General features: G+C 35.9%; 2 protein-coding genes across 2 annotated transcripts; one reads left to right on the plus strand and one right to left on the minus strand.

Moving 5' to 3' along the window:
• The first annotated feature begins 755 nt into the window (after positions 1–755).
• Positions 756–1,748, plus strand: LOC120274012 (WUSCHEL-related homeobox 11-like). Its single transcript, XM_039280756.1, has 2 exons — positions 756–1,307; positions 1,481–1,748. Exons 1-2 carry the CDS (start codon positions 800–802, stop codon positions 1,669–1,671), a joined length of 699 nt encoding a protein of 232 aa, XP_039136690.1. The 5' UTR covers positions 756–799; the 3' UTR covers positions 1,672–1,748.
• A 1,845-nt stretch (positions 1,749–3,593) lies between these two features.
• On the minus strand, positions 3,594–10,253 carry LOC120274037 (phospholipid-transporting ATPase 1-like). The gene is given in 8 exon segments (XM_039280782.1): positions 3,594–4,094; positions 4,251–4,706; positions 5,668–5,887; positions 6,014–6,137; positions 6,250–6,958; positions 8,343–8,649; positions 8,736–9,930; positions 9,932–10,253. Coding segments are annotated over 8 exon segments (3,456 nt in total). The 5' UTR covers positions 10,163–10,253; the 3' UTR covers positions 3,594–3,880.
• Between the last annotated feature and the right edge of the window lie 3,547 nt (positions 10,254–13,800).

Consider the following 13,800-nt stretch of genomic DNA (forward strand, 5'->3'; position numbering starts at 1 on the left):
CCTTTGCCATAAGCCAAACCACAAAATAACATAAACATGGAACCATTTTATAAACCCTTTTTTTATTTTTATTTTTATTTTAAAAAACTTTGATAGGGCTAAGTTCTACCAATCTTGACCATATTAGTGTTACTAAAATAATTTTATTTAAAAATGGCCTTCAAATAGCTACATGAAATCATATTTATGACTAATGACATTATTATTGTTTAAAAGATAACAAATTTATAATAATAATAGTAATAAAGAGTTTTAAAAAAACTAGCATAACTAGGGTAATTAGGATTAGGGTTAGGGTTAAGCATTAAGTGAAGGTAATCATTTCATCATCCTAAAGTTCAAATAAAATTAAAAGAAAAACCCCCCAACAAACTACAAAAATAATGCTCAAACAAGAACCAAAATGCACAACAAAAAGGGCACACATTATTCCATTTACATGGCTATAAATACTAAAGCTCAAAGACACTCATGTGCTTCCTTCACTTACCTCCTTTCAATTCTTCTTCCCCTTCTTCATATCATCTTCCCTTCCATTGACTTCAATCTCTCACTTCCTCTTCCTCTTCTTCTTCTTCTTCATCATCATCATCATCATCATCATCATCATCATCATCTTTTTCTTCTTCATCCCTTCTTCTTCTTCTTTTAATTTATTATCATCATCATCTTCTTCTTCTTCTACTTCTTTTCCAACATCATCATCATCATCATCTTCATCTTCTTCTACTTCTATTCCAACATCAACATCAACATCAACATCAACATCATCATCATCTTCTTATTCTTCTTCATCAATATGGATGATCAAACAAAAGCTCTTGCAAACCCTAAAGAAAGATCACCAGCAGAGCCAGTGCGCTCCCGGTGGACACCAAAACCAGAACAAATCCTCATACTAGAATCAATCTTCAACAGCGGAATGGTTAACCCTCCAAAGGATGAAACAGTCAGAATTCGCAAGCTTCTCGAGAAATTTGGCTCAGTCGGCGATGCTAACGTCTTCTACTGGTTCCAAAACCGTCGGTCCAGGTCCCGTCGACGACAACGCCAACTCCAAGCTAGTCTTGCAGCTGCCACAAACACTTCTCTATCATTCTATGAACCTTCACCTTCATCTTCCTCATCTTCGACCTCATCGAACGGAGTTTTCTTTTCTTGCTCTTCAACTTCTAGTGCTTCTTCTTCTTGTTCTAATTTTTTAGCAGACGATAATGCCGATGATCTCTTCTCGATCTCTCGCCAGATGACTAATCAGAATTCAAGCTTTTCTTCTTCTGATTTTTCACAGTTGCACTTTCATCCTGGTTTGCATCTTTAATCCTTTATGATTTTTACATGTATATATATACAATGAGTATTAACTGTTTATATATATATAGTTTTGGTTCTTTTTCTTTTTGTTTTTAATACATCATATATAAAAGAAGATGAATTTCAATTGAATGAATTTTTCTTTTGTTTTGTTTTGTTTTTTCAGGATATATGACTGTTTATATCAATGGGATGGCATCAGAAGTTCCAAGAGGACCAATTGACATGAAAGCCATGTTTGGATTGGATGTGATGCTTGTGAACTCAAATGGAGAGTTGGTTCCAATGAATGAGTATGGAATTCTGTTGCAAGGTTTGCAAATGGGGGAAAGTTACTTCTTGGTCAGTTATACATGAAAGAGATTATGCAGCCATTCATGAGTTCTTCAGTTTTAATTAATGTTTCTTTTTTCTTTTTTCTTCATGCATGTGTGAGTTTAATTATTTTTTTTCTTTTTTGATTTTCTTGTTTGAATTTGATGATTGTGATCTTAATGATGATGAAGATGATGATTGATTAGTATATCTTCTTCTAAGTTTTGCCAATGTTGGTTGGCAATTAAGGAAGTTTGTATCACTTGTTGATGAAAACTATAATCTTTTTTGTTTTCTTTCTAAATTTAATTGGTGTTGGAGTTTTAAGAATAATGATTTCATATGAACTATATATAAAAGATAATTTTGCTTCTATATCACATGTAAAAGTGGGTAATTGCTAGCATACTCTTAAAATATATATATATATATATATATACACTTTATATTTTTCTGATAAACCCATTTGATTAAAAAAATCAATTGGCAAATTATATAAGAAGTAAATTTTAATTTGATGAGAAGAATTCAGAAGTAGTTAGATATTTTTTTACCAATAATGGAATGTAAGCAAGCAACAATTATATGAAGAGGTATAATAGTAATTATTTCTTAGTTTATATATATATATATATATGCAAGAAAAAAAGAACATATAAAAGATGGAAGAATATTTCATTACTTGATTGCATCTATTTAATTATTTAGATTTATAATAAATTATGTCAGTTTACCAAAAAGAAAGAAGCAGAATAAAACTATTATCAAAGAAATAAGAAGTATTTTGTTAGAGCTACATAAATAAACATACTTGTATAATTGGATTCAACATTTAGATCATTTTTTTAAATGGTTATGTTATGTCATACTTCAAATATTTCAAAAAAGTATTTATATTTTTTTTAAAATTTTTTAAATCATTAATTTAAAGGTTACAAAGTCCCTGTCTCAAGTAATGACAAACACCTGTTAGTTTGAGATGTGCAAGAACACTCCACATTTAAAAATTTTTAATTTCCTTCGGTTCAAATTGACATATTTAATATTTTAAATTAATATTAAAAAATTGATATTAAAAAAATCAAATATGGCCAACAATGAATGCAACCCAAGAACCAATTGAAGGCTTGGAACTGGCCAATATTTTTGGCATGGCTTGCACCAATGAATCAATTTTCTCATGCACATTGATTCCTTTTTGGGTCCCACTTCAACCAATAATTCATTTCTTAGTGTTTTTTCCCTTCATATTTAGGTGTGAATTATTTGGATTTAAATCAAATTAACTCTGACCGTTTAAGCTAATTTAATTCTTTACTTGAAGGTACTCTGTAATTATGTGGATTTTAAAATTTATTTCAATTGATTTGTTTTTATTTTTATTTTTTCCTCACTCAAAAAGTTTTCTGTAATAAGTTATATTAACTTTTTTGTTTTTAGTCAAATTTTATTCTATATTCTACTTACCGAAATTAGAAGCAAAATTTTAGTAAAGTCTTTTTTATAAAATCTTCAAACCTTTATTGAAGTGGACGTGGTAACTAATAGTTCCATTTAAGTTACTTTAATTAAATTTGAATAAAAATATATAAATCTAACCCAAATGATATATTTGTTTTGTATCAAATGTAATTTATTTAATAATTAATTTGTTCACACTATGATTTTAATATCTAATATAATTTATTCAACGAATAGTTTGTTTACACTGTAACTTTAATGAGGAGAGAAAACCCTAAAATTATTCAATTATTCCAATTATTTCATCCCTCTGACCACTTGATATATATAGATCAAAACCTAAGTCTTAATAAATAACAAAAACATTAGATTAACAACTAAATTGACACAAAATCAAATTACCCCAATATAACAATATCAACAAAAAATAATATCTCAATAAAGGTAGAAACAAAAATATAATAAGCATATATTGGATTGAATCCAGCAGCTAACAAGCATGATTTTACATCTACACAAGAAATTCCAATGGATTAATGATGCATAATCAAGGTCCACAACTTCAAGACAATGAAGCCAAAATTGAAAACAAGTTGATCAACCGTATCAGTCTAACAATGCTACATCATATTTGGTTTACAGTGGGATAAATGAAAACCATCCCTTCAAGAGTCACTATACATATATAATCCATGCATAGTCTACTAAGTTCTCAGTAATGAAAGCAGTGACCTATAAAATACGGAAAAGTAAAAAGGAGAGGAGAATGCCAAGGGGATTACCGGAGCTCTCATTGACGGTGATCAGTTGAAGGATTCTCGGCGACTTGTGATCTTACTTCATTTGGGTTTCCGAATTTTTCAATTTCTCTGGCTATGCGAATATCACTAGGTCGGAAATACTCACTGTATGTCTTGACCAGGAAGCGAGGAAGGAATGCCAATGCAATGATCATTAGTAGTAGAAGCCAGAATGTTTTGGATCCCAGCGTATGCAGTGCAGCACTGATACAAGTGATAACAAAAGGATTAAATATGATATTGTGGTTCAAAAGCAAAGATTATCATTCGTTTGGGAAGTCAATTCAGTAAAAGCTATTTGCTACTGGTAGCATTAATTATATTTATCAGTAACGAAGAGAAACAGATTGGTAGTGTTACTTGTAGCCCGGCGAAATTGGTGAGGTGTCAATAGCTATAACACAACAGAAAGTCAGAATTGTTAAGCCCCAGATGATTGCATGCATGGTCCAATTCCACCGGATGATGTCCATGGCCAGATGAACGTTAACCAGTACAACGACTGCAAGGATCCATACGTCTCCTAAGGTGGAATTATCTAAGAGACGTCCGTAAGTAAAGAAAGGGGCAAACACAAGAACTAGACTTTGCCAAATGGTATCCGCCATGCATAGACAAAACAACTTGAAGTTGTAGCTTTCGTCTTGCAATCCAGCTTTGTAGAGTTTCGGGTACTTCAGTAAAGTCCTTGAACTTAAGTCTTGATCGTAAATTCCAACTATAATGGTTGGAAGAGCAGTGTATATTGCGGAATATAGTAGCCCATTGGCATCATTAATTGGATTGTACAAACTGACATCTGAGAAGAACATATACCTGTGGTAAAATTTCAAAAGATTATGTTGCGGTGATTTCAGAGGAGAAATGATGTAATAGAAGGAAAATACATTTTAGAAGATCAAAAGCTACAACATAAAACTAATAATTCCTGGTGACAAATTGTACTGATACAAATTAGCATGTGATATGTTTATAACACCTTATGACAAAAACAAATGATTGTATTTTTTTTTAAAAAAAGTGGCATAGATGGCTGTAATGGACAAGGGGCAAATATCCAAATGAACTAAAACAAGATAATAATAGGTGAAAATAAAGAAAATGAAGCTAAACACTTTAAGTACGGATCTACCATATGAAAATAATAGTATGCTCTCTTGGGAACAATAAATGGCATGTCTTGCATGCCACACCATGTCCTCATGGCTTTCAGGCTAGAGAGGATATTAATTGGAGTGATGACTAACCTTTATTGTTGGGCAAGACTGAAATTAAGGTTACAAGCACAGAAATGTAGGTGACAAAAGATATGAGGTTGATGCATTATAAACCAAGAGTGACCATCTCTAAGCAAGCCATGCCCAAAAAAAAAAAAAGTTTAGATTTGCAAGTCTCGGCCACAGAAACAGATTGCACTGGTGAAATACATGACACTAGGTTGGTAAGTGCATGTGATCAATGATAATCTAATCCATAGCATAAGCAAACAGTGAAGACTTCATATTCCAGACACAGATGAGAGGGTAAGGTTTGTTAACTGCAACATTGTCACATGTTGCATTGTGCTACCACATTATGCAAACACACTAAATTGAGGATGAAAATGATCATTCAAGGATTTTGTTGCAGAAGTTGAGGTGATAACAAGTTTTCAGCCACAAACTAAGGATTTATAAAGACTATAAGCAGCAAAAATTAATCACAACAATCAAAAGCTAGAAAGGATGCACGTCAAGTAATCTCAAAATCAGATGGAAGTATCGAAAAAGATACTGACCAGTAAAGCATGAACACATAAACAGCATTCCTGTAATAGTTGTATAAAATCATGTATGCCATACGCTGGTAATTCCAGTGGCCATGGACCAGTAGGAGGGGCACCAAAAACCTAAACTGCCCCATGGAAAAATCCGAGGCCATAACAGCTTGTCGTCCCTCCTGACCACTGATGCCAATCCCAACATCCGCCATTTGAATCATTGAGACATCATTGGCACCTGATAAGTCAAATATGAGAGTTCCAAAGTTCAATTCCTATCATATGCTCCATTGAAAACAACTCTGTGACAAAAGAACATGCAACAAAGTTTCATGGTAAACAGCAGTTTTAGATTCCCGCATACCATCCCCAATAGAAAGAGACATGTCAGTGGTTCTTTTCTTCATAAGTGAGACGATTCCAGCCTTTTGCAGTGGAGCTACTCGGCAACACAAAACAACATCACATGCTGTAGCCAACTTGTACAGCTGCAACATCACAGATTAGAGTAAACAATAGATAGATTCAGTACGTAAGAAGCAAAAAAAAATTTAAAAATTTGCTTGTAATCTACTCAGCACAGCTGCACTCTATCTGTACCTCTTCTTCCAATTCGGTTTCAAGAATGAAGACCAATGTGGGACCATCAATTATGAGTGCTACAGGAACCCTTTGAGATTCCATGTGCCCTTTCATATTTTCTGTTTCCAGGGATGTTGCAATGACTTTCTCACACATAGAAATTGCATCCTCAAGAGTACTCTTACATGATTCCTTAGAATCACTGTTTATGATAATCTGAGTCATATCATCTGTCAGAAGCTTACAAGAATAACCAATGGAGATTGCAGTTTCTTGTTTGTCCCCTGTCAGAACCCAGACCTTAATCCCTGCCTGCCTCAGAGATTCTATAGCTTCAGGCACACCTTGCTGTAGCTTATCTTCAATACCACATGCCCCTAATATGTGGAGGCTGCATTCAATTTTGAGCGCAACAGCTCGAAGTGACTCTGCTCTCTCAGATAACAAAGCACTTGCATTATTATAAGCAAGCTGCCACTCCTCAAACTCAACTGTACTTAGCTCTCTGATACCAATAACCAATGTCCGTAGACCCAAAGATGAATACTTGTGAAGATGAGTCTCAGTTTCGCGAATTTTGTGCAAATCCAATGTCTTATCAATAACATTTAGCATTGCATTATCAGCACCTTTCACAAATAACTTTACTGTCTGATCACCACAGCCAACTATAACTGACATCCTCTTGCGATCACTATCAAATTCATGAAGCCCCAAAAGTGTGAACCTGAACCATCAATGAGTATAAGCATTACCTATTTTATGTAAGAGCTACTTAAGTGATTACATATGACATCAACACCCACACCATACCACAGCCTTTGCCATGTGCTGCATGGCTAGTATCATGACAATTACTGTCCAACCACTGAGACCAAAAGATGTGGACAAGCCATCAGCAATGCAAATAGTATGAGGAAACTGAGGCATGATAAGCCATACAAGGACTTACTGCCAGAAACAACACAACTATGAGACATAACCCCCTGCTGTAAGAATAACAAAGACACCAACATTTCTTTTCTTATTCTTTTGGGAGTTGTTATAATGGGAAGATAAGAACTTTGTCATTGAAATTCTGAAAAGGCTATTAGCATCATTTCACTCTTTTGCATGCTTCACTTACAATCAATTTCTTATTTTTCCAAAAAAGCAGCCATCTTAATTCATTAGTCAAGTACTGATAACCTCACAAGTTAGGCAAGAACTGGAAACTGTTCATTCACCATTACACTTACAACAATAACTTTAGATGTTCTACATTACACCATGGTGAATGCTTCCACCTAAAACTATAGTCATCTTCTTACATTTATCAAGTTAACTTAAACTGCTAATGCTATTATTTCTTCAGTAATTGCAAAATTAAAAAAAAAAAAGTTCAAACATTAGTTTGTCAAAAGCATCATCAACCACAATTTCTTCATGGTTTATATTAGTGCATTGTTATAAAAGAAATAACCATCTGAAAAAATACCAAAGCCAATACAAATCTCCATGGAGGATCCATGATTCAAGTCATGGCATTACTTTTGTTCTGTATTTGTATCTGTTTATGGGGATTTCATCAGACTTGAATTGTATCTCTCCTATTCTAATGCCAACATTTCTGTACTTGGCTAAAAATCAACTAATTCATTAACATAATTTCTTCAAGCCATTATAAATCCCTTCAACCAATCATCTGCCAGCCTCCGGTACGCATTCAACCTCTAAGTGAGAACATCAAGCCTTGTCTATTAATTAGCTATCAGCACTCTTATTTATATCAGTTTTCAATGTGTTAGTCAGCAACCACTAATCAGGCCTTTGTAAGAGTAAGGTGTTATACATCATTATGTCTCAATTTTATAAAAAAAAAATAGGGTTGAACTGTGTCATAATTGTTCTTCAGATATAAAGCATCTTATCTATCTGTTGTTTTTTTTAATCCCGTTTACACCAAAATTTGAACAAAATTCAAGATTTTCTAAGTTCACTAGAGATTGTCTTGCCCATTAGCTAAGAAAAAGAAAGCATTGGCTATCCAGAACAAGCATATAGTGAATAAAGGCACATTAGCATGCAAGGAGAAGTAGAACAAACGAACAACTAGAACATGGAAGGCATACCTCTGCCTCTCCCCAAGAACATCGATGACTATGTGCCCTGAGGACCTTTCTATAAGCACAAAACCATAAGCAGCCGCAGCGTAAACCAGAGCCTGCTCATCAGGGGACTCTCCCTGATACTCTATCAGCTTCACAGTCTGCTCTGAAGTCTCAGACACCTGGGGCACAACAGTGTTACAAGCCGCCAAAACAATGAAGAAATAGTACACATGCATCCACTCCTCCGTCCCCTTCCCAGTTTCCAACAAGTGCATCAACTGGGGATCAGTATTGACCACCATCTTCGGTCTCCACACCTGACCATCAACTACTTCCAAGGAAGACTCATTAGAACAACTAATTGCAAAGAACACCATTAAAACCATACATATATATGAGGCTGCAATGTATTACCTACTGTGGGGTGGGGAGCGACTTGGCCGGCCACAGGCTCCTCGGCGCAGCTGTAATCCACTCCATCAATACTAGCACACTGGAACACCATCTTATTCTCCGTGAGCGTCCCGGTTTTATCGGAAAACACATACTTGATCTGGCCAAGATCCTCATTGATGTTGAGAGCTCTACATTGGAACTTAGTATCAGTGGCCTCATGGTACATATTCTTGTCCTTGGTCATCATATACGACTGCATGACCCTCGCAATCTCCATGGATATGTAGAGCGCGATCGGAATGAAGTTCTGGAACGAGAAAATGGATTTCACGAAGGCAAAGAGTATCTCCAGCCCAATCCCACTATAGAGATAGTCCTTCTCCGTTCTCCCGGAGAAATCCCTCTTCCGATAAAACGGCAGGGTATCAAGGTTATCACGGTTCTGATGAAGCCAAACGCCGGTGCAGGTAGCGACGACAGTGCAAAGCACGACCATAATCCCAGCGAGCATGAGGATCTCGCGATTCATCCGGGTCTCAAGCCGGCTCCGCTTCGACGGAGCGCCAGAGTTATTAAGCATGACCTTCGTCTCCATCCCAGTATAAACCGCAACGCCGATGATCCACCGGGTGTTCTTAATCTCACACCCACGCAGCACAACATTGTTAGGACCAAGAGGGATTTTCCGGCCATCGATCTCAATAGTAGCATGGAAACCATAAATGTTGAGATTCGGCATCTCACAGCGGATAACAGCAAGCGCCCGGCCATCCCCAACCCAAGATTCAGCACCCCTATCTAGGGTTTCCTGAAGAGCATACCGAGTTTTGAGATTAGACTCACCATCAAGATTCAACGTCTGCACGTAAGCAGCACCGGAGGAACTATCACTAGTAGACAACAAGACAAGATCACAAGGAATCGCCTCATCGGCGACGACTCTGACGATGTCGCCGGCACGTACATGCTTCCAAGGGACAGAGACAAAGGAGAGAGATGAAAGGGAGAAAACAGAGGCGGTGCGACGGTTCTCAGCTTTGTCGGAGCGGTGGCGGCAGTAGTCCTCGTAAGCATCCTTCACGGCGGTGGCGAAGAGGACGACGCCGAGAGGAACGAAGGCGGTTTCGCGGCCGAAGACGGTGAGCTGAGGGATTTGGTTGAGGAGAGCGAGGAGGAGGAAGTATATATAGGCGACACGGCGGAACTGTTCGAAAGAGGTTGCGAGGGATGAAGGTGAGGATTGAGTACTTAGTAGTGTGGATGGAGTTGGGAGACGGGTTGGATTCACGGTGAGTTAGATCCGGATCCGATATGAAGATCAGCCGGGAGTTGTCTGGAGTTGGAGTTGGATCGGAGGAGTCGGAGGAAGGCATTGAGGTTGGTTCGGATTCGGGTTTGGATTCGGTTTTGGGAATTAGAGGAGTTTGGGAGGATCCGATATGCATACCTGGTTTTATAGTGGTGGTGATGATGGTGGCGGTGGCTCAGGCGTGTTTATGAGATGCTTGTGACTGGAAAATGGTGAGAAAACCTCATGGTTTTGTCAGGTTCATGTTTTTACATTGGTTTTGTGGTCTGTCATGTGTATGACTCATGTGGATAATTTTTGTAAATAATTTTTTAAAAAAAATTTAAGAGATAAAAGAGGGATTGGGAAGGAAACGATGGTGGGAAAACTGGAAAAGGAGTGGGGTGGGGACCCACTTTGAGAAGTCAGAGTGGCAGGAATAATTGAACGCGGGAAACTGATGGGGAAACGCGTTGTGCTGGTGTTCCAATGTTCACACAGTGGGTTGGTGCCTTGGTGGGTGTGTGTACGGACTAAGACCAGGCAAAATTGTTTTAAGAAAAAATTTGTTTGTAGTCCTTTGAAAGTTTCAAAATAGTTAAAATAGTTCCAGAGTTCTTCTGATATTTGAATTTTCTCAGGCAGTTTTTGTTTTTATTTTATTTTTAGTCTCAGAGTGCAACTTCATCAATTGCCTTCACAGAAATACTCTGCTCTTGGTGGGAAAAGTTGTCTTTCAAATCATGTCAATTTTTTGGAAAATAATATTGAAATCCAGCTTTTTTGACATACTATTCTTTCGTTTTTTTGTCATAAAAATGACTGATATTGACCGAAATACCCCTCAGAATTTTAAGCGGAAACACATAATATTAAATGAAAAAGTCAAATTTTAAACATCAAACACAAATATTTGACGAAAAAATAACATGATAAGTGAAAACTTATGTGATTACATATAAATATGCAATATTAAACGAAAAATATACTGATTAAACGGAAATATATGTTATAAAGATAAAATAAACTAACGGAATCAACTATTGAAAAGCAAGTAAACTGAAAAATAAAATACTGTCTAGAAAAATGAATTATAGGTTAGGGATAAATACAGTGTTAGCATTGGTGTGGGTTAAAATGAATTACAATGATAAAAAGAGACATACTCAGTAAGGAGGATTTTTCTTAGATAACCAAACTTCAAAGGACTATTCATTACTATTATTTTAATTATATATAAATGATTTTAATAAAAAAATTATGGTATCAAGCAACCACGTTTTAGTATAGGAGACTATTTGGTAATAATGGATGCAAGATGCATGATCAAATTTTCAATAATGTTACAGTATTTTAAAATATTATATTATTTATTTATTATTTTTTTAAAGATATTATACTGTTATAATATATTATAAATACTATAAAAACATTATAATAATATTATTTATTTATTTATTATTTATTGGTTTTTCTTATAATTGAATTTTTTTACAACTATAAAGCGAAATTTGTAGTTTAAAAAAAACAATTATGGTTTTTGAATTAAACTAATATTTTTAAATAATAATAATAAACAAAAGATAAGTAATTTTTCATTTTTCATATATAAAAATGGGAAACGAAAAACCTCAATAATTGACAACAGTTGCTTATTTGCAAAGGAGGAATAAAATAAATAAAAAAGTTTTTAAAATAGTTTCAATGGAGGAAATGAAACGGCTGCGATTTCATCTCCAGGAGCTGAGATTCCATCCCGAGGAGACACGGTTTCTTAGAAAATTTGCTTTCGTTTGACAATTTTTATTTTTTTAATATTTTTTTCTGTCTATGGAATTATTTCATGAAACTGAGATGACATGTTGCATAAGGCATTTTAATATTCAAGAAAGGACTGTGAGCGCGTTGCCATGTTGCGGTTATTTTTTTTTTTTTAAATCACTCAATTTTGGTCCAATACTATTTTAATAACTGAATTTTGATTTATTTCGAAAACGCACACTAAAATTACTAATTATTTAATTAGCAGTGTCACTGATGGATTAATATTTTTCATTAGCTGACATGTGGCCTCTACATGTACACTGACTAGGTTTTTTTCCAACCTCCACGTCAGCTAATGAAGATGTTAATCCATCGGGTAACTTACTAATGAAATGATTAATAACTTTAATGAGCATTTTGAAACAAATTAAAATTCAGTGAGCAAAATAATATTAGACCAAAGTTCAATGATTTACCAAAAAAATTAAAACCCATGTTGCACTTGAACAAAACAAAAATAAAAAATAAAAAACTTCTACTTTTGAAATTATCCCAAAATGAAAAACTCCTTCGATATAGAGTTACCATGGAGAAGAAAGTCAAAATTCTCCTTAACTCTCAAATTCTCTACAAATCAATTAGGGTCTATTTGGTATAAAATAAAATAGGGTAAATGACTTAAATAATCATTGAACTATGAGCCAACTTCTATTTTAATCATCTAAGTAAAAATCTATTTAAGTCAATCAACTTATTAAACCCTTTCAATCAAGTCACTCTGGTAGACGGCGTTAACGACAATTTGACCTGCCTTGCCACCTCACAACTGCTCTCATTGCCACGTTGTTGCCACTCTTCTTTCTAGTCATCTCCATCCAAGTCTTAACCCTAACCCTAATTATATCAACAACCACCACCATGTCCACCACCACCACCATCATCATTCATGGCACAAGGCCACACCATCCCACTCCTCCACCTTGTCGCCTTCCTCTCAACTAAACAACCACCTCCATGTCACAGTCATCACCATCTCCAGTAACGCCCCTTCTCTCTGATACCACCTCCCTTCCTCTGTCAACCTCTCCATCCTACCCCTTTCCTCCCTGCCGGCGTTAAGTCCACTGATCTCCTTCACTCCATGGACCTCCACCCAATCTTTGCAGCCACCACCACCCAACTCTGGTCACACTTCCACTGCTTTCTCCATTCCCTTTGCCTCTTCAACTCCCTCCCACTATGCCTCATCTCTGACTTCTTTCTTGGTTGGACTCTTGAATTTCTATCGTCTCTTCTTTGTCCCATGTCTCGTCTTTCATGGCATGTCCACCTCCATGTTTATCTGCAAGTCTCTCTTTGTCAACCATCCTTCATCTCCTTCGATAATGAGCTCTTCCAAATTCCAGGTGCTCCTCCTTCTCTCCTTCTTTCAAAGACAGTAGCCAGAGAACAACTCCGGGGAACTTCCTGATTAATCGATTATTACTTAAATCAAGCTCAAACAAAAGCCTAAACTTTTTGAACTTGTGAGGGATAATGCCACAAAACAAAAAAAAGTAAAATCTATGAGAAGACCAAGCTCTTCAGGAAGAAAATCGACAACGTCTCCGTGGTTGAGGTCGATGTCGGCATCGACGAAAAGGCAATAGTTTGAAGAGAAAGAAGAAGAGTGCCAGCCACATGACAATGAGTGTACTTGTGAGGTGGCAAGCCAGGTCAGACTGCCTTTAATGCTATCTGTCAGGATGACTTGATTGGAAGGATTTAATAAGTTTAGTGACTCAAATAGATTTTTTTCTACTTCAATGACCAAAATAAGAATTGGCACATAGTTCAGTGACCATTTAGGGCTTGCTTGGGAGAGGTGAAGAAGGGGTTCATAATGGAGGGTAAGGTAGGGTAAAGTAAGGGAAATTGAGTTTTTATATTATACCTTGTTTGGGACCAAGGTAAGATAAATTGGAGGTTATCAAACCTTGTAATGTTTGGATTAAAGGTAATAGAGGGTAAGGTATTATGGTAATATTACTA

The sequence above is a fragment of the Dioscorea cayenensis genome, chromosome 12, assembly GCF_009730915.1.
Source record: "Dioscorea cayenensis subsp. rotundata cultivar TDr96_F1 chromosome 12, TDr96_F1_v2_PseudoChromosome.rev07_lg8_w22 25.fasta, whole genome shotgun sequence".
In the NCBI taxonomy this organism is placed as follows: Eukaryota; Viridiplantae; Streptophyta; class Magnoliopsida; order Dioscoreales; family Dioscoreaceae; genus Dioscorea; species Dioscorea cayenensis.

Coding starts and splice junctions, on each gene's coding strand:
- LOC120274012 (XM_039280756.1), top strand. CDS start 800: ATGGATGATCAAACAAAAGCTCTTGCAAACCCTAAAGAAAGATCACCA. Junction 1,308..1,480: donor ACAGTTGCACTTTCATCCTG/GTTTGCATCTTT, acceptor TTGTTTTTTCAG/GATATATGACTGTTTATATC.